The 24519-nt window shown below is 41.9% G+C and overlaps 2 protein-coding genes across 2 annotated transcripts in view; one reads left to right on the top strand and one right to left on the bottom strand.

Annotated features, from left to right (window-relative positions):
• The window catches only part of LOC137287526 (metabotropic glutamate receptor 1-like), a 40027-nt gene extending 23594 nt beyond the window's left edge, over nucleotides 1-16433 (top strand). Inside the window, exon 8 of the mRNA XM_067819872.1 lies at nucleotides 14834-16433. Within this exon, the coding sequence (XP_067675973.1) occupies nucleotides 14834-15890 (1057 nt within the window). The 3' untranslated portion in view covers nucleotides 15891-16433. The remainder of the gene's footprint in view (nucleotides 1-14833) is intronic.
• A 7078-nt stretch (nucleotides 16434-23511) lies between these two features.
• On the bottom strand, nucleotides 23512-24201 carry LOC137286791 (uncharacterized). The gene has a single exon (XM_067818787.1). The coding sequence runs from the start codon at nucleotides 24199-24201 to the stop codon at nucleotides 23512-23514; it is 690 nt and encodes a 229-aa protein (XP_067674888.1).
• Nucleotides 24202-24519: the final 318 nt, after the last annotated feature.

A 24519-nucleotide genomic window follows, 5' to 3' on the forward strand; every position in this document is an offset into this window, starting at 1 on the left:
GGACGGTGCGAGGCCATATTACGCAGAACTTCCAAGCTTGCGTAAGATGCTCTTTGAAAGAAGAATTTTTACCTGAGCAAGCAGCATTCAACTATCATACATATATTTATATCCGCTCATCATGGTGTACTTTTGGAACAACATTGTTGTTTGAGAAGAAAATGCATTCATTTATTTTACCCTTTTGACGTAATTGTTATTTATGCAGCGTTTGAGATGTTGGATGTGGAAATTGGGATGTTGGATGTGGAGTGTGGGTTGTTGGATGTGGAGTGTGGGTTGTTGGCTGTGGAGAATGGGATGTAGGGTGTGGAGTGTTGGATGTGGAATGCGGGATATTTGATGTGGAGTGTGGGATGTAGGATGTGGAGTGTGGGATGTAGGATGTGGAGTGTGGGTTGTTGGATGTGGAGCGTGGGATGTTGGATGTGGACTATAGGATAATGGATGTTAGATATGGAGAACACTGGGTTTGGGTTCGGAATAGTATTGCGGTTATGGGTTATTAGCTATGGGTTCAAAGGGTTTGTCTTGATGACACATTAACGATTACTATCATTATCATGCGATTATGATTACCCTGTGTAGAATGGTCCACATGAATGACTCCATCCAAAACACTTTATCTCATAGTGCCAGCCCCCAACCACTCAACACATCTTCAAAGGGATGTCCAGTCACTTAGTCCAGTAGGACAATACCGTCAGGTCATAACGGTGCGCGACGAAACAGGGATACAGAACCTGACGCTAAGTGACAGTTTCAATCAATTTTCAGTACTTTAAAATGCCGAGAGCTGACATCAATTCACCATAAATAATGAACACTGAAGCGAAAAAAATGTGCTTTGTATGATTTTTTTTCAGTTTTTCCTTGGTTTGTCCTTATTGAGCACACTGGGGAAACAGGTCTGTTCAAATACCAGTGGGTATATATGTCAGTTCCCATTAAGTACTGATACAGTCTGTCGCCTCATAAAGGATAGTGACATTGCACACGGTTGTACATGAAATTGTTGTCTCACTCTCTCTCTTAGACTCTCTGTCTCACTCTGCCTCTCCCCGGCCCCCAAACTCTCTCCCAACTCTCTCTCTGTCTGTCTCTGTCTGTCTGTCTGTCTGTCTCTGTCTGTCTGTCTGTCTGTCTCTCTCTCTCTCTCTCTCTCTATATATATATATCAACAGTAATAAACGATGACTTTAGCCCCTTGTTTCAACCGGAGGGTTTTAACCAAGGTACTGCTCATAAAGAGACATGATCCTGAGAGACTTCTCAAAACCCGAGTAGAGAGTATATGTGCGTGTGTGCGTGCGTGCGTGCGTGCGTGCGTGCGTGCGTGTGCGAGGCCCAACTGCAACCACAAGGCACCCCCTCTCCCCGTCGGAAATGACAGCATGTCCATGATGTCAGGGGATTGACGATTAGCTTATATTAGCTGTTGACCTCCCTCCCTCCCCCACCACCCCCAGCGTCTGTTGGTACGTCTTACCACAACTCCTTCCCTGCCGTCGTCGTCGACGACGGCGCCACGACTCGACCAGCTCAGTCGGTAACACGATCTGCTGAAATCCACTCTCCGTGGTTGTGACAGTCGCTCGCTGTTCTCATGCTGACATTTACCACTCTCGCGCCACAAAAATCTTCAATTATAATGATCCTCAAAATAGCGGGAATTTAATGAATCTCCTCGAGACAAGATACAAGTTCAGTTTAGCAGTACAGTGTAACAGATGGTAAATAGGTTCGTTTCTCTCTGACATCGCTGTGCGAGCAACGATCTATTGATATTTAGGTGTATTAGCGTCATGTGCTTGAATATACCTTAGAAAAACACCCAAACAGGAATATTTATGTTTATCTCTGTCGCAAGAAAAGGATACCTCATCCAAGCAATAAATGCGATGACGTACATTCAAGTATCATTCAGAAGTCAGTTTCCAAACAAACCCCGAACGAGTGAAAATGTTTATGCCACCGACAACTTTCGTCATAGTGATCTTAAAAGACAGATTATCAGGACAATTATTGATTATTCTCCAGACAGACATTACTAGTAATATGACATCATGACGAATGGAAAACATGAAAAATGGCAACCTTGGACACGTTTATTCTACCTGTTCGTGTGTCGGCTTTGTAAGCAAGAACGTTGATAGTATTGTTACGAAATAACAGAAACAAGGACACGACGTGGAGTACACGAATAAACGGCAATGGTTATAGTCTCTCGGAAACCCTCCCCAAGCAAGGGGAACCTTGTACTGTCACTGGTTAGTCATCTGCGTGGGCACACAGTGTGCCTACTGTGATCTTTCGCATGTCAGTCAATGTCCGCCATTCACAGCGTCTTCTAAAACTGTGGCAACATGTGGAAAATTATTTTCATGGATAATGGTTTCGGAATTCAAGTACGTTAATGTCAGCGGTTGGCTCCCGAGGGTTGTCTAATGATGTTAATCTGGCGGTATATTGTTTAAGTAGAGCATAATGTAATTTATGCTGTATTACTAATGACGAACACAACTTGGAGTGTAAGTGACCTGCACGTCACTACTAATCGATACTCTCTACACGCACGTCGTTCCTCATGTGCTGTCTTCGTGTTGTTCCGGCTTTCACACAGTCTTGTGCAAAACTTAATAGAACATGGCATGTTGCATTCCCACGAGTAAGCCCACCCTCTGCCCTTCAATACGCCAAATGGTGCTAAAGGTGTCCCCTCACTCACTCATCACGAGAGGTGTATTATTCCTTATTAGGTCAATACGTCCAAGTAAATATTTTGTTTGCGGATATTGTAATAAGTTTGTTGTCAATAGAGATTTTTCCAAGGAAGTGTATGGAATCTTTAAAAGCCAGGTTAATAAGTGGAGATCTATCTCGTATCTCCTCGTCATTTAAATCGTTGACGTCAATCAGATTTATTGCCATTCAAAATAGAAGTTTTCCTAAAAATTCCCGTCGCATGATGCATAACATGTAAATTATTTATTGATGAATCGAGTTCGTTGTCCTCTGGTTTTTGTTGATATTCCTAGAAATGAAGTATTTCACATGCCGTACATTTGTTCCAAGTCTACAAAAGAACAAGAAGTCTTCTTATACCTTTTGGGAACATCTTTAGAAATATCTAAATATCTACTGACCACCCGATCCCATTAGTCGCCTCTTACGACAAGCACAGTCGCCTGTTGTGGCAAGCATGGGTTGCTGAAGACCTACTCTTCCCCGGGACCTTCACGGGTCCTGTAAGCATTAAATTGGAGAAGCTATGCTTGGGTTTCTGTCAGTTCAAAAGCAGTTTGACATCTATAAATAGTCACAGCCTATGTGCATCTGTTGGAGAGACTTCTGAGGAAAAGAACAGTGCGGTGAGGTGGCCCAGTGGTTACACCGAAGTTTCGGTTTTTGATTCTCCATTTCTGTTATCCCAGAGATATTGCTGAATATTACTGAAAGCTGCGTAAATTCACTTTGAGGAAGTACTAGCTCATGTCATTACATGTAATATTCACCGCTGCCACGAACAGCGTTGTAATAGTGGTATTTAGTCCATGTCATAGTCACCGAACCATTCACTCTCGCCTTGTCCCCTATGTCACACAAAAGTTCCAAAAGAAGCAAGTCTAGAGTTTTTCACTGATTCCACAATCTCACTGTGGCGCCTGTCAGTTTAAATGGATTGTTTCTGGGACTTATGGTTGGTGTATATTGATGTTGTGCCAGTTCTGACCAGGCGTACAGTGTAATTTAATCCAACTCATACTGCGTATCCAATCAGTAAATAGAAGCTGCTATTAATGAAGGCGGTAGCGAATCTAACATCGTTTTGTTTGGGCATTTGAGAATATTTTCGGTCATGGAGATTTGACTGCGTGAACTGCTCGAGGTGTCTCCACACCATACAACAGAGCAACAACATCCTTCATTCCTTTATGTCAGAGCATTAAAGAACATCCATACTATCGATCGGCACTTACCAGATTTCAATGATTAACGATTTTAGATGGCGTGTAATTATACGTCTGATATTGACACCACGTAAACCACTGTTCAGGCAATGGTGTGATACAAAGAAGTATCACCTGGGTGTACCATACATCGGGTTACCACTCTAGTCTTTGGTCCACGGATACATGGTGGCTGTGTTAGTGCTGGGACGATATCAAGTGTAAAACCCCACACCGGGGAATATCAGCCAGTCTGCACTTTGGACTATGGGGCATTACCACGGCTCCAAAACAGATATGTAATATACATGTTACAATATAGATACACATATAAAATATGCATGTGACGCTGTAGGGATAGTTTCCCTTTCACGCCAGTTGAATATGTTTCTGTTGATAATCGAAGCTGGATATAATCTAGCGTTGACTTTTTGAATGAATATTACCCTGTGCTTCTTTGAATATTAGAGAAAAGTGGAGATGGCCTATAGTGGGCAATGTCTTTGCGAGAGTCTTCCTGTGCGGCGTCCAGCTGCAACCCTACCAAGAGGCTGTCTCCTATAACTCGCATGGTATGCAGGGGACCTTTGCTGAGCTCATATTTCAAACATGATATTAGTTACAAAAGCAAGTTAATGTTTATCATCCGGTCCTTTCACCAGCCCTGCTCTTTACCTCATCCGGCTTCGTTGATCCATGTTTAACGCTAGGCAGCTGTCCTGCTGGTTCATTCTATACACCTCTGGGGCCTTCTGTCTAAATTGCTTGCTCGGCACGAGGAAGCACTGAGTTCGATTTCTCACATGGGTACAACCAGCTCATTTTGGTGTTAACCTAATATTGCAGAATATTTGCTGGATTATTGCTTGAAGCGGTTTATAACAATACTCACTAATCCGTGCATCTTTATGGTAAATAAAATATTTTTAATTGTCTCAAGTTTTACTATGATCCACATCAGACAGGACCTGTTGTGGCAGCGGTGTTTATTTCCATTAAGATGAACCATATCGATGTAGAGGTATCGTACTGACGGGCATCTGTTAATCTGGTCTCAGGAGTCCCAAAGACACTGAGACAATAGGAGATAAAAGGTACTTTGATGCACTGTGACGCACAAGGGCCAATATTCTCGTAAACAGAGCCACATTTAACAGTATGCCAGTTTGTTACTAATCTTAAACAACATAACGAAGTTGCAATAGGTCAAATTTACTTGGGCCCATATATTTTGTTTGTTTTCTCGTTTCTCTCTTACTTGGGTTTCCATAAACTATACCTGTTATGTAGACACAGTATGATAGCAAGCAGTTAATATTTTCTAAATATTTAAAAGATAGATGTAAAATATAATTAGGAAAGAAAAATGGTTTGCTTTTTATATATATTCTTATATATTAGGCCCCACGCCGACAGACCTTATTGTGTGTCTACATAAACGATAAAGTCCATTCCACTGTTCTTGGTGGCTCCAATTATACTGAATCAGTACTATGCCTAACAGCTGTGGCCATAATTAAATCAAAGTACTAACTAGGAACAATGTTGAAATATAGTCTCTTCTATTTCTTTTTCTTAATTGTATTTTTTTCTGATGGCTTAAAAAACCCAACAGCACCATCAACAGCAAAAACAGCTAACGGCGTCATGTACGTAAGCTGAAATGTTGCTTTAGATTATGACGAACACCAGTAGTTTTGTGACAAATAATATGATCCAGGTTTGTTTTGGGCCGGTTCCTATCTCTGGCGCTCTGCATAGCCTTTGACATGTTACTACTTTATTTTGGCACTGTAGTTCCTTGCATCGTATTGAAATAACTAATTAGCTAGACATTTTGGTTGTGGTCATGTATAACAATCGTTTTGGACGACATTTCTCATTAGTGACAAGAGAATATTGAACTGAAGTCTACATGCAATATCCTTTACTTACTGGAACACGTGTATCAACAACGGCAGGTGTTTGTTAAATGCCATTATGTACAGTATTTAGTTACACCATGGCATCATGGTTTGATGCTGGAATGTTTAAGGATAACACTACCGATGATGATGATGATGATGATGATGATGATGATGACCGGATCTGCAGGCTATTCATAGCTTTTGGATACTTGGATACTGTAGAGTTTACCTAAGTATGAAAGCGTATCTCGTAACAGATACTAAAGAACCGCTTATATTACTGTTGTTGGGTAATTGACCAACTTAATGGGGAAAATACGGTTTGTCCGCCTCGTAATATCGGCCTTGTATAATAGCTTCACGTACGTACATTTCCAATATTATCCCCGCAGCGATCTCATTCATAGCAGGCGTAGGAGGCTAAGATCACTATCAATACAGTGGTCACTGATCTCATCCATTGATTTCACAGACATGCTCCCCTACCGTCCACCGGGGAAGTGGCGGTCAGTTAGGCCGGACGCCGGCGTGTAGGTGAATAACCGATATATCACACTTTGACGTGTTGATCGTATACATGTAGAACAGTAACGTACATATATATAAATGATATATACAGTATGGTTCAAAATTATTGAGAATAGCTAAAGCATTTCATATTATTAAACGTGAACAAATCAGATAAAATTGAATGTATTGTGAAAGTGAACTGACCTTTTCATGTTGTGTAGGTAACAATTTAATATTTTATCAAGTCTCCTTGAGCTTCACGGCACAGTCTAAGACGGGTAGGCATACTTCCTATCAGAGAGGTTAGTGTTTCGTGAGTTATGCTGTCCCAGTATCGGACCACTTCTCTCTTCATGTCTTCAATTTTTGTCAACCCCTTTTGATTCACACATTCCTTCATCATCCCCCTAATGTTCTCAATGGGATTTAAGTCAGGACTATATGCAGGAAATGGTAATGCAGTCACATTTTTCTCCTGAAACCACTGCTTGGCATGTTTTGCGGTGTGTTTAGGATCATTATCTTGCTGCAAAATCCAGTCATTTCCATAAATCACATGTGCACTTGGAAGCAGAAAATTATCTAATATGTTAGTGTAGCGCTGACTTGTCAGATTTCCCTCAAACACACACAGCGGGGTCGTTCCTAATAAGGATATCCCTCCCCATACATGAAACTTTGGGCTGTATTTAGGTCGTCGATACAACGGTGCTGACGCAGACTTTGTCAATATTTTCACATTATTGGGATATACCCATATTGAGCTTTCATCAGTAAAAATCACATTTTCCCAGTCAAAGTTTTCATGTGCCAAACACCACTCAACACGCCTGTCTTTATGTTCTTGTTTCATGAGAGGAGAAAGAATTCCAGTCTTTTTCTCCCATCCAAGATCAATCAAATTTCTTCTAACTGTAGATTTTGATACAACTGTTGATCCCCTTTCTATCATTTCATACCTGATGTTGGAGATGCTTGCCCTTTGCTTTTTAGACGCTAAAATTCCCAGTCGGACGCGATCTGAGAAGTCCAATTTTCTGGGTCTCCCTGCTCCTTTCTGATGCCCAAAATCCTTTCCCTCTTTAAAATTCTTCCTAATCCTATACACAGTAGAAAGAGGAGTTCCTGTTCTCTCTGCCAGTGTATTTACATCATCAATTCCTTGATTACACAACTCAAAAATCAACCTTCTTTTATCTTCAGCAGACATTGTTGACAGTGCTGAGGAAAATGACGTCTGCTACAAATTCAGGGGAGGTAACTCTAATTGTACTATACTCAGTAGGCCAAGATGAGTTACCTCCCTTATACCATTACTTAGTTTTAAGTATCAGTGAATCAGTTGAGGTGTTAGGATAGCTCAAAGTAAGAAGAAAAATTCTCAATAATTATGAACCAGACTATATCTATCATTTGTGTCTGTGTGTATACACACACACACACACACACACACACACACACACACACGCACGCACGCACGCACGCACACACGCATATCTATCTATCTATCTATCTATCTCACCCTATGTGCCGCCATAAAGTAAAGGTGTATAGTCATAGTTACTAGCTCGGAACGCATCAACAGCTCAAAGGGTACTAGGCATGACCAGGCCCGAACGCCAGACTTTCATGCAGAAAATACTTTATCGGTTAGCTTTGATTTATTACCGATTTCATTCAGTTCATTTAGTTTATTACAGATTTCATTTAGGGGAGTTTCAGAGACAGACATCAGGTTGATAGTCTGGTATGTACATCTAGATTGAACTTTAGTTAGATTTCTTGTTTTGCGTCTAAAGTGACCACTCATTCGACTTCGAGATGGACCTGTGATCGGACCCGTAGTTTTACCTCTGGTAGATCTCTTAATAGACCTGTTGTTGAACCTCAAGCTGGACTTTATGACAGACCTGCAGATAGAACTGTGCTAGCACCGGTAGGTAGAGCTCTAGGTTAAACTCTGTATTTGTTGCTGTACCTTCATTTGGACCTATACGAGCACTTCTAGATGGACCTGTGCCTAAAGATGAACATGTCTTGTAGCTGTGAATTACACATGTATGTGTACTTTGCATTCGTTACAATATATCAGACTTCATTGTGGGTATTGTGTGTGTAGTTTCCATTTCGTGTCGGTGAAATAACTGTTGGTACCCCTAAAACACGACATCTCGAAATGTTTAAATCATGGCAATTGCTCTGGAAGGGAATAATTTAGACTTGGACAGCGAACAAGCGTGTGAGAAGACTATAAGCAGCAAACTCCTCGGAAATGATGTCCATGCACTGCTGTTGCGCAATGATGAGACTATGCTTGGCCAACACTTTGGGAATAACGATATACACGTTCTTCTGTTGTTATACGTCTTACTACTTTGACATTTCCAATGATAAGTGTAGTTCCTAATTCTGGACGTGGACCTTGGAAGAAGTATATCTGTGTATAGGACGTCAGTCTTCATGGTGAACGATCCGATAAACGAGGAATGGTCTGATTGTCCATGCGTTAAACATCGACATCTGAGCAGTCTTTGTAGTATGTCCGCAACTAACGACCTCTATTGCTCAACTCACTTCATCAGTGGTCTTACACAGCAAGTAGACATCTTAAGATTACCCTGTCACGTGACCGGGAGGATGAGAGAACGAATATACTGTTCCAAAACATAAGAAGATATGTTTTGCCTCCTGCTTTATATAACCATTTTTTCACCGGATGATTTGTGTAAATTATATGGTGAGAGCCCCATGCCAAATCTTGAATCTGTTTAGTTGTGTTTTGAGAGAATAAACACACAACATGTAGTTTCTGAGTTTCTGAAATAACAACACGACACGGATCATGTGGTAACAGCATGGTGTACTAGGGAACTCTATTTCTTCGAGTTATTGAGAAGTCACCAGGGAACTATTCTGTTAAGTAATTCCTATGGGGTAACAGCATGATGTACTATGGAGCTATGCTTCCTTGAGGTATTGAGAAGAGACACTAGGGAACTATTCTGTTAAGTAATTCCTATATGGTAACAGCATGGTGTACCATGGAGCTCTATTTCATCGAGTTATTGAAAATAGACACCAGGAAACTATTCTGTTAAGTAATTCCTATGGGGTAACAGCATGATGTACTATGGAGCTACGCTTCCTTGAGGTATTGAGAAGAGACACCAGGGAACTATTCTGTTAAGTAATTCCTATGGGGTAACAGCATGATGTACTATGGAGCTATGCTTCCTTGAGGTATTGAGAAGAGACACTAGGGAACTATTCTGTTAAGTAATTCCTATATGGTAACAGCATGGTGTACCATGGAGCTCTATTTCATCGAGTTATTGAAAATAGACACCGGGAAACTATTATGTTAAGACATTCCTATGGGGCAACAGCATGATGTACTACGGAGCTATGCTTCCTTGAGGTATTGAGAAGAGACACTAGGGAACTATTCTGTTAAGTAATTCCTATATGGTAACAGCATGGTGTACCATGGAGCTCTATTTCATCGAGTTATTGAAAATAGACACCGGGAAACTATTCTGTTAAGTAATTCCTATGGGGTAACAGCATGATGTACTATGGAGCTATGCTTCCTTGAGGTATTGAGAAGAGACACTAGGGAACTATTCTGTTAAGAAATTCCTATGGGGTAACAGCATGATGTACCATGGAGCTCTATTTCATCGAGTTATTGAAAATAGACACCGGGAAACTATTCTGTTAAGAAATTCCTATGGGGTTACAGCATGGTGTACCATGGAGCTCTATTTAATCGAGTTATTGAAAATAGACACCAGGGAAACTATTCTGTTAAGTAATTCCTATGGGGTAACAGCATGATGTACTATGGAGCTATGCTTCCTTGAGGTATTGAGAAGAGACACTAGGGAACTATTCTGTTAATTAATTCCTATATGGTAACAGCATGGTGTACCATGGAGCTCTATTTCATCGAGTTATTGAAAATAGACACCAGGGAACTATTCTGTTAAGAAATTCCTATGGGGTAACAGCATGATGTACTATGGAGCTCTATTTCATCGAGTTATTGAAAATAGACACCAGGGAACTATTCTGTTAAGAAATTCCTATGGGGTAACAGCATGATGTACTATGGAGCTCTGTTTCATCGAGTTATTGAAAATAGACACCAGGGAAACTATTCTGTTAAGTAATTCCTATGGGGTAACAGTATGATGTACCATGGAACTCTGTTTAATCGAGTTATTGAGAAGAGACACTAGGGAACTACTCTGTCAAGAAATTCCTATGGGGTAACAGTATGATGTACCATGGAACTCTATTTCATCGAGCTATTGAGAAGAGACACTAGGGAAACTATTCTGTTGTGATTCCTATATGGTAACAGCATGATGTACCATGGAGCTCTATTTCATCGAGTTATTGAAAATAGACACCGGGAAACTATTCTGTTAAGAAATTCCAATGGGGTTACAGCATGGTGTACCATGGAACTCTGTTTAATCGAGTTGTTGAGAAGAGACACTAGGGAACTACTCTGTCAAGAAATTCCTATGGGGTAACAGTATGATGTACCATGGAACTCTATTTCATCGAGCTATTGAGAAGAGACACTAGGGAAACTATTCTGTTGTGATTCCTATATGGTAACAGCATGATGTACCATGGAGCTCTATTTCATCGAGTTATTGAAAATAGACACCGGGAAACTATTCTGTTAAGAAATTCCAATGGGGTTACAGCATGGTGTACCATGGAGCTCTATTTCATCGAGTTATTGAAAATAGACACCAGGGAACTATTCTGTTAAGAAATTCCTATGGGGTAACAGCATGATGTACTATGGAGCTCTATTTCATCGAGTTATTGAAAATAGACACCAGGGAACTATTCTGTTAAGAAAATCCTATGGGGTAACAGCATGATGTACTATGGAGCTCTGTTTCATCGAGTTATTGAAAATAGACACCAGGGAAACTATTCTGTTAAGAAATTCCTATGGGGTAACAGTATGATGTACCATGGAACTCTGTTTAATCGAGTTATTGAGAAGAGACACTAGGGAACTACTCTGTCAAGAAATTCCTATGGGGTAACAGTATGATGTACCATGGAACTCTATTTCATCGAGCTATTGAGAAGAGACACTAGGGAAACTATTCTGTTGTGATTCCTATATGGTAACAGCATGATGTACCATGGAGCTCTATTTCATCGAGTTATTGAAAATAGACACCGGGAAACTATTCTGTTAAGAAATTCCAATGGGGTTACAGCATGGTGTACCATGGAACTCTGTTTCATCGAGTTATTGAAAATAGACACCAGGAAACTATTCTGTTAAGTAATTCCTATGGGGTAACAGTATGATGTACCATGGAGCTCTATTTTATCGAGTTATTGAGAAGAGACACCAGGGAACTATTCTGTTAAGTAATTCCTATGGGGTAACAGCATGATGTACTATGGAGCTATGTTTCCTTGAGTTATTGAGAAGAGACACTGGGGAGCTATTTTGTTAAGTACTTCCAATGTGGTATCAACGTGGTGTACTAAGGAATTATATTCTCAAGTTATTGCTGCGGGGTAACAGCATGGTGTACTAGGGAAGTAATCTGCTCCAGGATACAAATGACGAGACGAGATTGATGACTATGTCTTCTGCCGAGGAAGTAGTTTTTCAGAGACCAACCCGACATCACAGCTGCCACGCTACGGGGGAATCAGTGTCGCCGAGCCGTCCCTTCAGTCCAGCAGACCGGCCAGATTACAACACCAGACAACTCGTCATTGCATCTCCCATTCATTGCAAATTTATGGTCGATGACATCCGGAGTTGTATGCTTCATAAATAGCTTTGATTCATCTATAATGCATTCGTAGTTGTTTTCTGCAGTTAGGACACTGTCAGATTTATAATAGGGATGCCATCGAGGAAGTAATTGGTCGACCTAACTTTCAGTAGGATATAGTAATCACGGACATGCGATGGGTTGAACACGCTGTTCTGTAATTATTACGCTTGTACTAAAGCATAGGCAGAACCTAGAGGTAAAATGTCTGTTTCTCGTGTATGCATGTCTAGTCTGTGTCTACAGGATGCTGTTCCTGCTGTGTGTCTACAGTGTCTAGTCCTATTTCCTGGTGTACTGTGATCCATCTGTGTCTAGAGGTACATGTGCCTAGTCTGTGTCTTGGTGTACTTTGTTTCGTCTGTGTGTAGAGGTACAGTGACTGCTGTGTTTTCTGTGTGCCTATGGGTACCTATGTGTAGTAATGTGTGCCTTCTTTGTCTAAAAATACCTGTGTCTATTCTGTATCTTCGAGTACTGTGTTCAGTTTGTGTCTAGAGGTACAATGACCCCTGTGCGTCTATAGGTACCTGTGTGTAGCCTGTGTCTGGGAGTGTTGTGGTCCTCTGTGTCTGGAGGTATCTGTGTTTATTACATGTCTACCCGTGTTTAGTGAGTCAGATTAACCGCTTCCGTAGGTGTCTAGGTATACCTGTCTTCAGTGGGTGTCTGAAGGCAACCTGTGCTCAGTCGGTTATGTTGTCACACAGGGTGAATCTTTGCAAGTACCTTGGTACCTCAAATAGGATAACGAATGCCAGGTCACAAAATCGCATGACAGGCACCTGCAGCTCGTAAACATTCACTAATTTTTGCATCATATCTGATAACCAACAAGTCCAGAAGGTCGCTTTAATGTTAATGAGTTATTAAGATGTTTTTGGTCTAGGCTACCATCAGATTTGCCTTATCGTTGGATCTTACTGTAGATGAGATGGTGATATTGCTAGAAAGCTACAGTATTGGCATTTTGAGTAGCAGCTGGATTCTCAGTGACCGGAAGTGTCCTGAATGGGCTGTGGTTTTTATCACGTGTTGAAGTATCTACAGTGAGAAGCAGTAACGGCCTCAGTCTCAACGACCGCTGTGTTGTTTCACTGAACATCATCAGGCTGTTTTAAAGAGGCGTGTGGGATGAACCCAAATGAATGTTTCATTGCTATCTCCTGCATAAATGGTTAGCATGCGTGCCAGGAATACGTTCTTTTGCTTCTTGTAAGTCTCATGTAATCAGGGCGCTAGAAACAATTCCTCAGTAAACACACCATTAGAATTACCTTAACAGCAGGGGCTGGCACACGGAATACATTTCTAATGGAATCAAATCAGTTCTGAAAATGAGTGCTGTCATATCAAATATCAGGGATATGGTAATTGCACGTGTTTTGACAGCAACGGGCTCTGAACAAGATGTCTTCTTCAATTTGAAGTTCCCTACACTTCTATTGGACGCGATTGGAACCACAGTGACACCTGGGTGTAGGATTAGCGCAGCGGTATAGGTCGTGCACGTCGCCGAGAGTATCTGATATTTATCTCCACATTTAAATGCTCGATTCGCTAGATTATAACACTGTGTGATTTCTGCTGGTCATTGTTCAGGGACTTATGAAATTATGACACGGCTACAACCAGCGTGAATGTTCTCAAATAATACTGGCACGTCAACATATTACTGAAATGGTCCATCCTACGGTTTTAAAACCAACAACCTCTCCAGGAGCCATCTAATCGCCTCGAATACTGCTGTCGGCACTGTAGAACCTCACCGTCGACAGATGCGCCTCCCTGCATGATGGGGGTGCAGATTAACTGGGTCAGTTCAAGGGTGTCAACTCTCTCTCTTGAAAGGCATGCCCTTTCAGAAATATTAAGTACTGGTAAATAACTGACATGGGCAGTGATCGACGCCATCAGGTTGTAGTGACACTACCTGCTCACAAATAATTTATCAGGTTTATTGCATGTGAATATCTACTATCCACGCTGAGATATACCAGCCCGGATTATCTGCCGAAGTGACAAATATATGTAGACAGCAGATTTACACGGTGACATATAGCCAGCACGGTGCACTCCAGTGAAACATGTCTGATTTTCAAAGCAACACTAAATAACACGAGGCGCCTTAGCTGATTACATTGAACAGTTGACATTTAGCGACAAACTGCCCTACTAATTTATTTATATGATGTTTACGGGGATATTGGCTATTCTAGGGGTCTCTTTTGAGGCTAAAAAAGAACAAAGTGGCACGTGAATCTTATTGGTTACAGACCCTGAGAATTTAACTGTCAGCATCTTATTCTGTTAAACTTCGTATAGTGTGACTGATGTGTGGACATGGTACTGTACATGGATGGGGGACTAGAGTGAGGTATAGATGGTTACAGTAGCCGGTGTGTGGACATAGTTCTGTACATGGATGGGAAACTAGAGTGGAGTACAGATGGTTACATTAGCGGATGTGTGGACCTGGTGCTGTACATGATGGGAAACTAGAGTGAGGTACAAATAGTTACAGTGGGCGGTGTGTGGACATAGTGCTGTACATGGATTGATTGGGGACTAGAGTGGGTTAAAGATATGCACTTATGAGAGTGATATTTTCTTACAGATTGATTGTCTTTTTCAGAGAGAAGAAGTATGAGGGATGGTTCAAGTCAGATATCGGCCGTCCACCTGGATCTCAGCAGAGCGACAAGCCAGGGGTGAAAAGGTCCAGCCTTCCCCCGTCCCATGCATCTCCCCAGCACAGGTGGTTCTGCTCACAACGACCAAGTCACATCGCGGAAATGCAGCAATCCCGCCGTAGGTGCAACCCAGGCCCTTCGAACTTCCGGAAACAGATGTCCGAGGACCTTGACATGCTGTATTTACCCGCCCTTGATACCTTTCAGGAGGAACCGTGCACACCCCAGGTCGAAGTCACTTTGAAAAAAGATGTTGAGTGTCAGACCGAACTGCTCAATGGGTGTGGTTTACGACACAGGGCCTCGACCGATAGTTCTGACTATGGTGGACATAAAAAGGTCCTGGCGTGTTCCCCCCGCTGTTACTCCCCTATAGTGCATCACTTTGACAACAACCCCAAGACTCATGAACACTGGCCCCTACTGGGGCTTTACTCCGACGAGGAAGAGGGTGCTGGAAAAGGAGAGGACAAAGAGGAAGATGTGGTGGATAAAGGCAGCGACTCAGATCTTAGTTATTTAGAGGACATGCAGTGTCTTGAAGCAGCAGTGCATGGTGTAGACTACAAACACAAGAAAGACTCTCCTGCCAAACGTTTAATGTCTGCCACTCCCACAGAACTCCATTCCCATTCCCCCTTGTCCACCCCTCGTGATAAACTTTCTCCTTTCTGTGTCTCCCCCGGGTCCCCCAACCAGCCTTCCACAATCTCCGCCAACGGTCCCCCCAGCCTCTCTGCCCCCTGTGCCTCCAACGTCACCCGTCCTGGGTTCAGCGCTTTCAGCAGCCAGGACTCCATCTCCGGGGGTGATGGGACATTCCACAGCCTCCTGAGTCTAACCGGCAGCATAGCGTCCGCTCGCACCCCCGAGGAGGTGTCTGTATTTTCGCTGTCCCCTCTGGACACGGAAGAGAGACGTATGTTAGACTTCCAGCAGTATCTCCAAACCAGGGGACTCAAATTGGACATGTCGTCAGTACAGACAAGTGACTTATGACGTCACATGTACTAGGTCATATCTCTTAGCTACTTATCCAGAATCCACGTTAAGCCATCTCATGAGCTTGGTCCTGTTTGTGAACATATACACTTCACTTTCCTCACAACACTGCACGGACTAGGTCTTGTCTGTCAACATTTTCCCATCATCAACGTCATGACGTTTCCATCATCCACGTTATGATGTTTCCATCATATGAGTCATGACGTTTCCATTGTGACGTCACCTTCATCCACATTATGACGTTTCCATCATATAAGCCACGACGTTTCCATTATGACGTCACCACCACCCACGTCATGATGTTTCCATTATGGTGTCACCACCATCCACGTTGTGACGTCACCGTCATCCACCTTTTGAGGTTTCCATCACCCACGTTATGACGTTTCCATTATGACGCCACTATCATCTACGTTATGATAAGCTCGTGCTTGTCAAGACATAAACTTTACCGTCGTTATGGCATCACATGAACTGGGTCTTGTACGTCAGCACAATCCTACCATTCACGAAATTACATCACATGTTTGTGTCTGTCAATACACAAATTATGTCCTAATTTTAATTTTCTTACACATGCCATATATCAAACGTGGCCCTGTGAACGTTCAACACAACACTGTCTAAACATCGAGGAGACGTCTATGGATATACATCTGATAATATGAGCGGCGTTTCGTTGTTGCTACTAACACCGTTACCAGTCAGCTTCTAAATGCCACTCAGACAGACATGAGCACACACATAAGTCCTCCCATCACTACAAACACACACACGCACATACGCTAAACCAACATATTCATATCACCAAAATAAACGTACAAACACCTACATGCAAACACGAAACACATACATAGCTCACTCTTCCTGACATGTCCCTTACTCGAAAGACGGTGCAGCCCTCCTTATACAGCAGGCTGTCAACAATGACAACACGTGAATGGCTACGGGGAACAACATGGGCATGTTTCGTGGCACATAAAGTGTTCTTGATGCAGACAAAGGTTCACTAGACGCCGAAATGTGAAACATTTACTTATGGTTATTGAATGACGTGAACTGACATTTGACTACTTCACGAGTCGCCGGTCGTTCCACCATGTGACCTTGGGGGCGCACCCATCCTCTGAAGGCAGTTGTTAGCGATATTCAGGTTTATAGTGTGTCTCATCTATTATCGTGTTATCGGAAAACTAGCTTAAAGCTACAGATGTACTGATGTAGACCGTGCAGGTGCTGTTGGACTTGTAGCTGTTGTTATTAGCATATGCAGAGATAGAGAGAGAAATAGACAGAGAATAGACAGCAGCAGCAGCAGCAGCAGCAGCAGCAAAAGGGAACCACTTCTACATCATCATCTCAAGAGGTATTAAGATGGAACGAGTGGTGAATCTGTGACTTTGTTTTGTGTAACTCGTCATTCATCCTGCACGTAACATGTTCAATCCGCCGATGACGTCAAGGGACACTTGCTGTCAGCGTATGACGCCATGTGTTCCGAACACTCCATATCTATTCATGGTCCACAAGTGAGATCTTGCCAGTCATTATCATGTCACTTTAGTCACACTTGTGTCGCACAGACCTCCCCACGTTATCGCATGCATACTGGCGTTTGTGTTCAAGTGAACTCACTCGGAAACCGTCAAAGTCTATTATGTGCCAGTTTGTTCGTCTTCATGTGTTCCGTGTCAAATGAAACGACGTATTAAAGATGGCCGTTTTACTTCAGTATACAGTGGAAACTCTCAAAACCGGCATCTGTCCAATCCGACAAGGTGTCAGCATCAGCATAAAATCTCAGTCCCGTCTGTGGTTTGAACACTAATCATCAGTTCTACAATCCGGCACGTTGTCTAAACTGGATTATTTCTTCAGTCCCGATGAGTGCCGGTTTTCACAGCTTCTCTTGTAGATTTACATCATGGTGTGGTCTTAGACTATACTCAAATGGGCAGAATTCCTGCAGTGGCAGCTATTGTAGTTACTCTCAGATCTTGACCAGAGACTATCCTTTAACATATGGGACCACATAGATACATGTTTGTGATATTTGACTTCCTCAAATATCTTAAAAGCCTACCACCCTCTCATATTTCCTGGCATATAGCAGCGTAACGCCACCCCCGTGCAGGTATCCAAAGGCGACTGTTGGCTGCTCCCAACTGTTTTATTTGCGGACACTGTAAACATTCCAGCGTATACACAAGCTACAGTTCTAGTTTTTACTGTGTAGAATGTATACACGATTCTACACAGCTTCTGTCAGGAGCCTAATTCTACGATAAAATATGAAATGTGTGTGATATACGTTTTACATCAGACAAGGCTAAGTTGTGGACGACCAAGCCATTTTATTCAATTCTACACATTAAACTGTTTGACTGTTAAGTAAGGTTATGACGGGGAAAAACAGAAGTATATACCTTATGAAATGGGTAATGTTTCAATGATTCTGTGTTTGTTATCATGTTATTATACATATGTTTTGTACCATACTTTTATTTTCAACCTAGCAACAGTTTGATGTTGGTTATTTATTTCCATAAAATGCAGTTTTAAATGTATACTTTCTTTTGAAGTGTATGATGACTGACATTATACAGGCTCGTGCAAAAAGTCATTTCCATACATTTACATGGATGAATTGAGTTTAGGATGGATCTTTGTAAAGATTGACAGACAAATTTGAAATCATGTCTGCCCTGCGCACATAATTCCAGTTTCGACCACTATTTAGTTACTGCCATCATATTTATCAACTTACTTATAGCACCACAATGTACAAGCCCTTAGGCCGCCATGTTTAAGGACTCCACGGCATTGTACACATGTTGATAAAATTGTTGCCACTAGATAGATAAGCAACTAAAAATTAAACAGAAATTATGTGATTGTACGTAAGATAATTCCTCACAAAATGTGCAAAACTTGACTTGGATTTTACGAATTCATGAAAATTACTTATGCTAAACTAAATTAACATGTAAGTCTATTGAAATTACGTCAACTGTCAGAATATTTTTTGCACAGGTCTGTAGCTGTAGAACTCCAGACGTATGTCATATTTTTACATAGGTGAGCTCCAGAGCGACCACACATTTTTGTGGAATATGTATATCTTGTTTGTATTGTTTTGATGGCAACTACCATGACAAAGGCGTATTTTATATGCAGAAATACTTGACCTGTGTTGCACTTCTAGTGACCGTTTAACACGTCTTTTGTACAAGTGTTTAGTGTTCCTGTATGATCTTTGTGAATGGATGTGCCATTGTTTTTCATGTATGTTAAAAACGATTAATGAAAATGTGGACACATTGAATCTATGTCTAAACCTGTGGCCTGTCAAGGTTATTTGATGGTTTAAGAATAAAGAAACTTTAATATTGTTCATATGGTGTTGATAGAGTACGTATACTATACTATTTTGAAGAAATATCTCACGACGTCTTGATTCACCAAGGTCTCTATCTCAAATCGTTCTTAGCGTTACGACATTCGTAAGCCTGTGGTAAACTATAGAGTTAACATAACATTACGAATGCTTTGTGGATCTGGGCCTAGAGTTTTGAAGCTGTCTTAGCGCTAAGGTGGTCGTAAGTGGCATGGGTGAGGTGTCGTGGTGGGGAGACACAGAAATTGGTTTCACACTTTATACCCATGTAGGGAATCGAACCATGGCCTTCCGGGTGATGAGCAAACGCTTTAACCACTAAGCTACTCCTTCGCCACCTTAATCAGACGATGGTAATTGCATTCGACTTCCAAATACCTATAAAGACATATGCAAGCAACGCTGCAGTGAAAGAATATGTCATCAGTGGTATACGTAGCTAACTCATTTACAGTGCTTCAGATACAACTACAAGTTTTACCAAATGAGTCACAGTGATACAGCTACGATGTTGCTTAAAGGGATATATACCCACGACACTGCCGAAGACGATGCAATGATTTTGTCGTCTTACTTCTAACAAACCTGTAAAATTTTTGATAATAGCGTAAGCCCGCATCGCCTCACAAAAGTTCATGTGTGTTCTTTTTTCAACGTCTCCGGAGTCAGCACCGCAAGAAGCTGCGGTACCAATGTCTGGGGGAGCTGGTCTTGGAGTGATATCCCTGCGAGCGCTAACAACGCAACGTCATCTAACGTTTAAGTCAATTACAGTTGCTCTAATATTGCCTAGGGAGCTGGGGAAAGAAAACCGTCGCCATTACCAAATCTAAGACGGTATTACTGACCGGTTTAAATTAACGGAGAAAAGTGTATCGGCACTTTAAGACGTTATTTGATAATAACGGTGACTGAGGGGAATAAGACGCATTAACAGATGAAGAGGAGGAAAGGGTGAAAATCGGATCAGAATTAAACATGTTCTTTGAACAAATTCTTCTGTTGTTATATTTCTTGTGTTATGAACGAATATGGCATCAAGGAACACAGAATCGTTAATTTCTTGTGTGTGAATGAATTTGTTTTCTTGATCACGAGTGTTCTTATAACCATCACAGAGCGTTGTCGTAGAGGAATTCAGACACACTTCTTATAACGTTCAATTCTTCTAGATATTGGAGTTAAATTGAATTAAGTATTTCATTTTGCTTGGCCGAATCTACTGATAACCACTGTCAATGTGTGATACGTATTCACGCTTCGATGGAGTCAGTGTTATGAATTTCTTTATGTCAGCTGATTCGCTGATTCTACAGCGTGTAGTTCCACCTTTGAGCCATGTGAGAGTCAGGACTGAAGGTGCCAAGGGACCAATCAGTAGTTGAATTGAACATTATCGATCCGTTGTGCTGCTAAATTAGCCGTTAAAATAACCACAGTTAAATTCTCCACACCTCCCGGGCCCCCCTTCAGTGGAGCCACATTAATCGTCAGCTTCACTGATGCCGTCAAATGGTCCACTATGTCGTATCTTGGACTGTCACATGCCTAATGATTGATGTGATTCCACGTGGTGGATTACACTTGCATCCTCGGGGCAATAACTTTATACTGGGCTACAGTACTAACAGGTCATGTTTACACTTGCTTGAAATATACAGAGATCATGTTTGCACATTGTTGCATTGCACACATGGGTCGAGTTTGTTCTATGTTGTAATACATACAGAGAGGATGCATTTGTACATTGTTGCATTGCACACTGAGGTCGTGTTTGCTCTGTGTTGTAATATGTACAGAGATTGTGTTTTCACTGTGTTACAATACACACTGAGGTCGTGTTTGCTCTGTGTTGTAATATGTACACAGATTGTGTTTTCACTGTTTTACAATACACACTGAGGTCGTGTTTGCTCTGTGTTGTAATATGCACAGAGATTGTGTTTTCACTGTGTTACAATACACACTGAGGTCGTGTTTGCTCTGTGTTGTAATATGCACAGATATTGTGTTTTCACTGTTACAATACACACTGAGGTCGTGTTTGCTCTGTGTTGTAATATGTACAGATATTGTGTTTTCACTGTTGTTACAATACACACTGAGGTCGTGTTTGCTCTGTGTTGTAATATGTACAGATATTGTGTTTTCACTGTATTACAATACACACTGAGGTCGTGTTTGTACTGTGTTACAATACACACAGAGGTCGTGTTTTCACTGTGTTACAATACACACAGAGGTCGTGTTTGTACTGTGTTACAATACACACAGAAGTCGTGTTTGCACTTTTACAATAATACGCAAGAAGGTAGTGTTTGCACTTTGATGCAATATACTCGCACAGGTCGTGTTAGTAAAGTGTTACCATACACAAAGTGGTCGTGCCTTCAATATGTTACAATACACACAGAGGTCGTGTTTGTACTGTGTTACAATGCACACAGAGGTCGTTTTTGTACTGTGTTTCAATACGCAAAGAAGCCATGTTTGTACTGTGTTTCAATACACACTGAGGTCGTGTTTGCACTGTGTTACAATACACGCAAAGGTCGTGTTTGTACTGTGTTACAATGCACACAGAGGTCTTGTTTCCATGATGTTTCCTACAGAGGTTGTGTTCGCGCTGTGTCATGGTATACACAGAGGCAGTTTTTGCACTGTGTTCAATGAACACATAGAGGCATTGTCAGTGCTATGCTTTCTACACGTAAAAGTGATGACAACATTATATGACAACACACATGGGGATTATGTCAACACTGTGCAGACGGAGGCAGTGTTCAATACTGTGCAGCATCATACTGCATGTGGCAATGTTCAGCACTGTGCAACATCACACTGTATATGGCAATGTTGAACACTGTGCAACACCATTTACAAAGACAACGTTTAACAGTGTTTGACATTATACACAGAAAGTATTGTTCAACTATATGAGCTATGTTGCACACATGAAGGTGATACTGAACTACTGACACTACGGACACAGGTAGAGGCCTGCATTGTTTTGCACTCAATAGTATCAAATGCAGTTTTAATGTCAAATTACAAAATGTTTTAATGATTTACACAATGCACGTCTGGACACAAGGTTTCTCTTCCTCCTACACGATGTTACACAAGAAAGTAACGTTTCACATTTCATGAACACAGACTTTTACGTTACATGTATGTCACAAAAAGTATCGACGCTTTAAAGCGCCAAATGTCACACATATGGATCTTGTTTGAAACTGTTTCGCGAGTATCATACACACAGTTTAAGATGACCCCAAGAGCCCTTATATTTAAATATGGAAAATAACATGAATAGTCAGCATGAAATAGGGTTGGGACGGGACCAAATTGTCTACCCGGGGACCCCACCCTCATTACCCTACCTGGACACCCGTTATGTCTTTTCCTGACACCAAATTTGCAGGAAATGGCAATATATTCATCCGCTCGGACGCTAAAATTGCTAGTTTTTCAATTGCTTAACCATGTATTATATTAAAAGGAAATGATTGTAAATCATGTCTACATCTTCAAATACAATACAACTTTTTAATCACGAAAAAGTAAACTATTAAAGTGTTTGATCTGTTAAACACATGATCATAACGGATCCGGGTGTTGAGACGGGTAACTTATTACCCACCCGACCCGAATACCCATGTTACCCGTCCCAGTACCATAATATTATGCTGGTCTGCAGTGGCATAACTGAGAAAGTACAAAACTCTGTCGTGACAATTAATATTATATATCTCTGCGTTAATGTGTGCATGTGTGTGCATGTGTGTGCATGTATGTGCATTTGTGTGTGTGTGTGTGTGTGTGTGGTAGAGCGCATATAAGTGTAAGCGTGTGCGTATGTGCGTGTGTTGTGTGGGAGCACACTCTGTTTCCTTCTCTGTGTCTCATCTGTGCCTCGCAGTAGTCTTGCCGTAATGCTGTAATCCATCTAGCACTGACAGTGTGGAAACTGCCGAAACTGGTACCACTGTGTGGAGCCGCACGGTGCGCGCCATGTGAAGAGTTGAGATAAGACCCGGGGTGTAAGATGTAGAGAGTAATATCTCTGTGAGACGATGTTGCTGGGCTCTACATGGATTATTGTGAAGGTCTAATCATATAAACCGCTTTGAGGTCACTATGTTCCACATTCCCGGTCTAGATAGAATCTCCCATCGCTCCAGTTTACAGAGTAATCGCCTCAGGTAAATGCAATACTTAACGCACATCACGTATCCCTGTGTGACACGGCGTCTCCATGATAGGAGGAAGAAGGTGTGGAGTGACACTTCTCCTTCCTTGTAAGGTCGTGTCTGCCGTCAGGCTGTTCTGTCGACTCAGTGACCAAGGTGAACGAGAGCTGTCTCTTGGCGTGTCCACTTCGTCATCGCTATCGTCATCTTCTTCCTCGTCATCTTCATCGTCAGACTTGTAGCGGTTCTTCCTCCGGACAATACGCATGAGGTATTGATTAAGATCGCTGGCTCCTTTTTGAAAGCTTGCCCTTTGTCTGTTCAAGTCGCTATAGGTCACACATTCCATCTCGGGTTCCTTCTCGGGGCATGTCTTGACATCAATAGGAGGAAGCTGCAGGTTCATGCGTTCGACCCGATCGCCAGAGAAATCAAACTTGCGAGCCCGGCGCCGGCTGTTTCTCTGCTCAATCATCTTGTCTTGACAGACACGCGTGTATTTCCTGAGCTCCTGTCCACTAAGGTCGTCGCTGGTGTAGTCGGCGGCACGCCGTAGTCTCTTGTATCTGTCAAGGTCGTAGATGATCCCCAGACGCTGCCGCGTGATGTCCTTGAGCTCAATGTGCCAGCGCCGCTCTATGTCGACGAGTTCTAGTTCGAGCTGCCTCTGCCGCCGAATGTTCTTTACAGACGCATTCATCCAACTCGACTCCATGTCCACCTGTTCGTTGAGTTCTCGAAGTTATCTTTTCGATTCACTGTGATTGTTCGGTTGGATGAGCTGAAGGTTGATCCGTCAGATGCTCTGCGTCTGTTCTGTTGGCTGACCTATAGGTTTGTTCTGCTAGGTGCACTGCAGTTGTTCTGTTTGATTATTTCAAGGTTTGCGCTGTTCGGTGCAACTGCGATGAAGCTCCGCCTTTCATATGTCAAAATGTTGATTTGTTGAAATGTGTTCTCTGCCGCCAGTATGCTTCAGCACAGACGTCGTTTTATGTTTGAGACGTTATAAAAGATAAGTGTGATTTAGTGT

Source organism: Haliotis asinina, chromosome 6 (genome assembly GCF_037392515.1).
Source record: "Haliotis asinina isolate JCU_RB_2024 chromosome 6, JCU_Hal_asi_v2, whole genome shotgun sequence".
In the NCBI taxonomy this organism is placed as follows: Eukaryota; Metazoa; Mollusca; class Gastropoda; order Lepetellida; family Haliotidae; genus Haliotis; species Haliotis asinina.

What these genes read in the sequence shown, in the direction of transcription:
- LOC137286791 (XM_067818787.1), bottom strand. Translation starts at nt 24,201, where the DNA reads ATGGAGTCGAGTTGGATGAATGCGTCTGTAAAGAACATTCGGCGGCAG.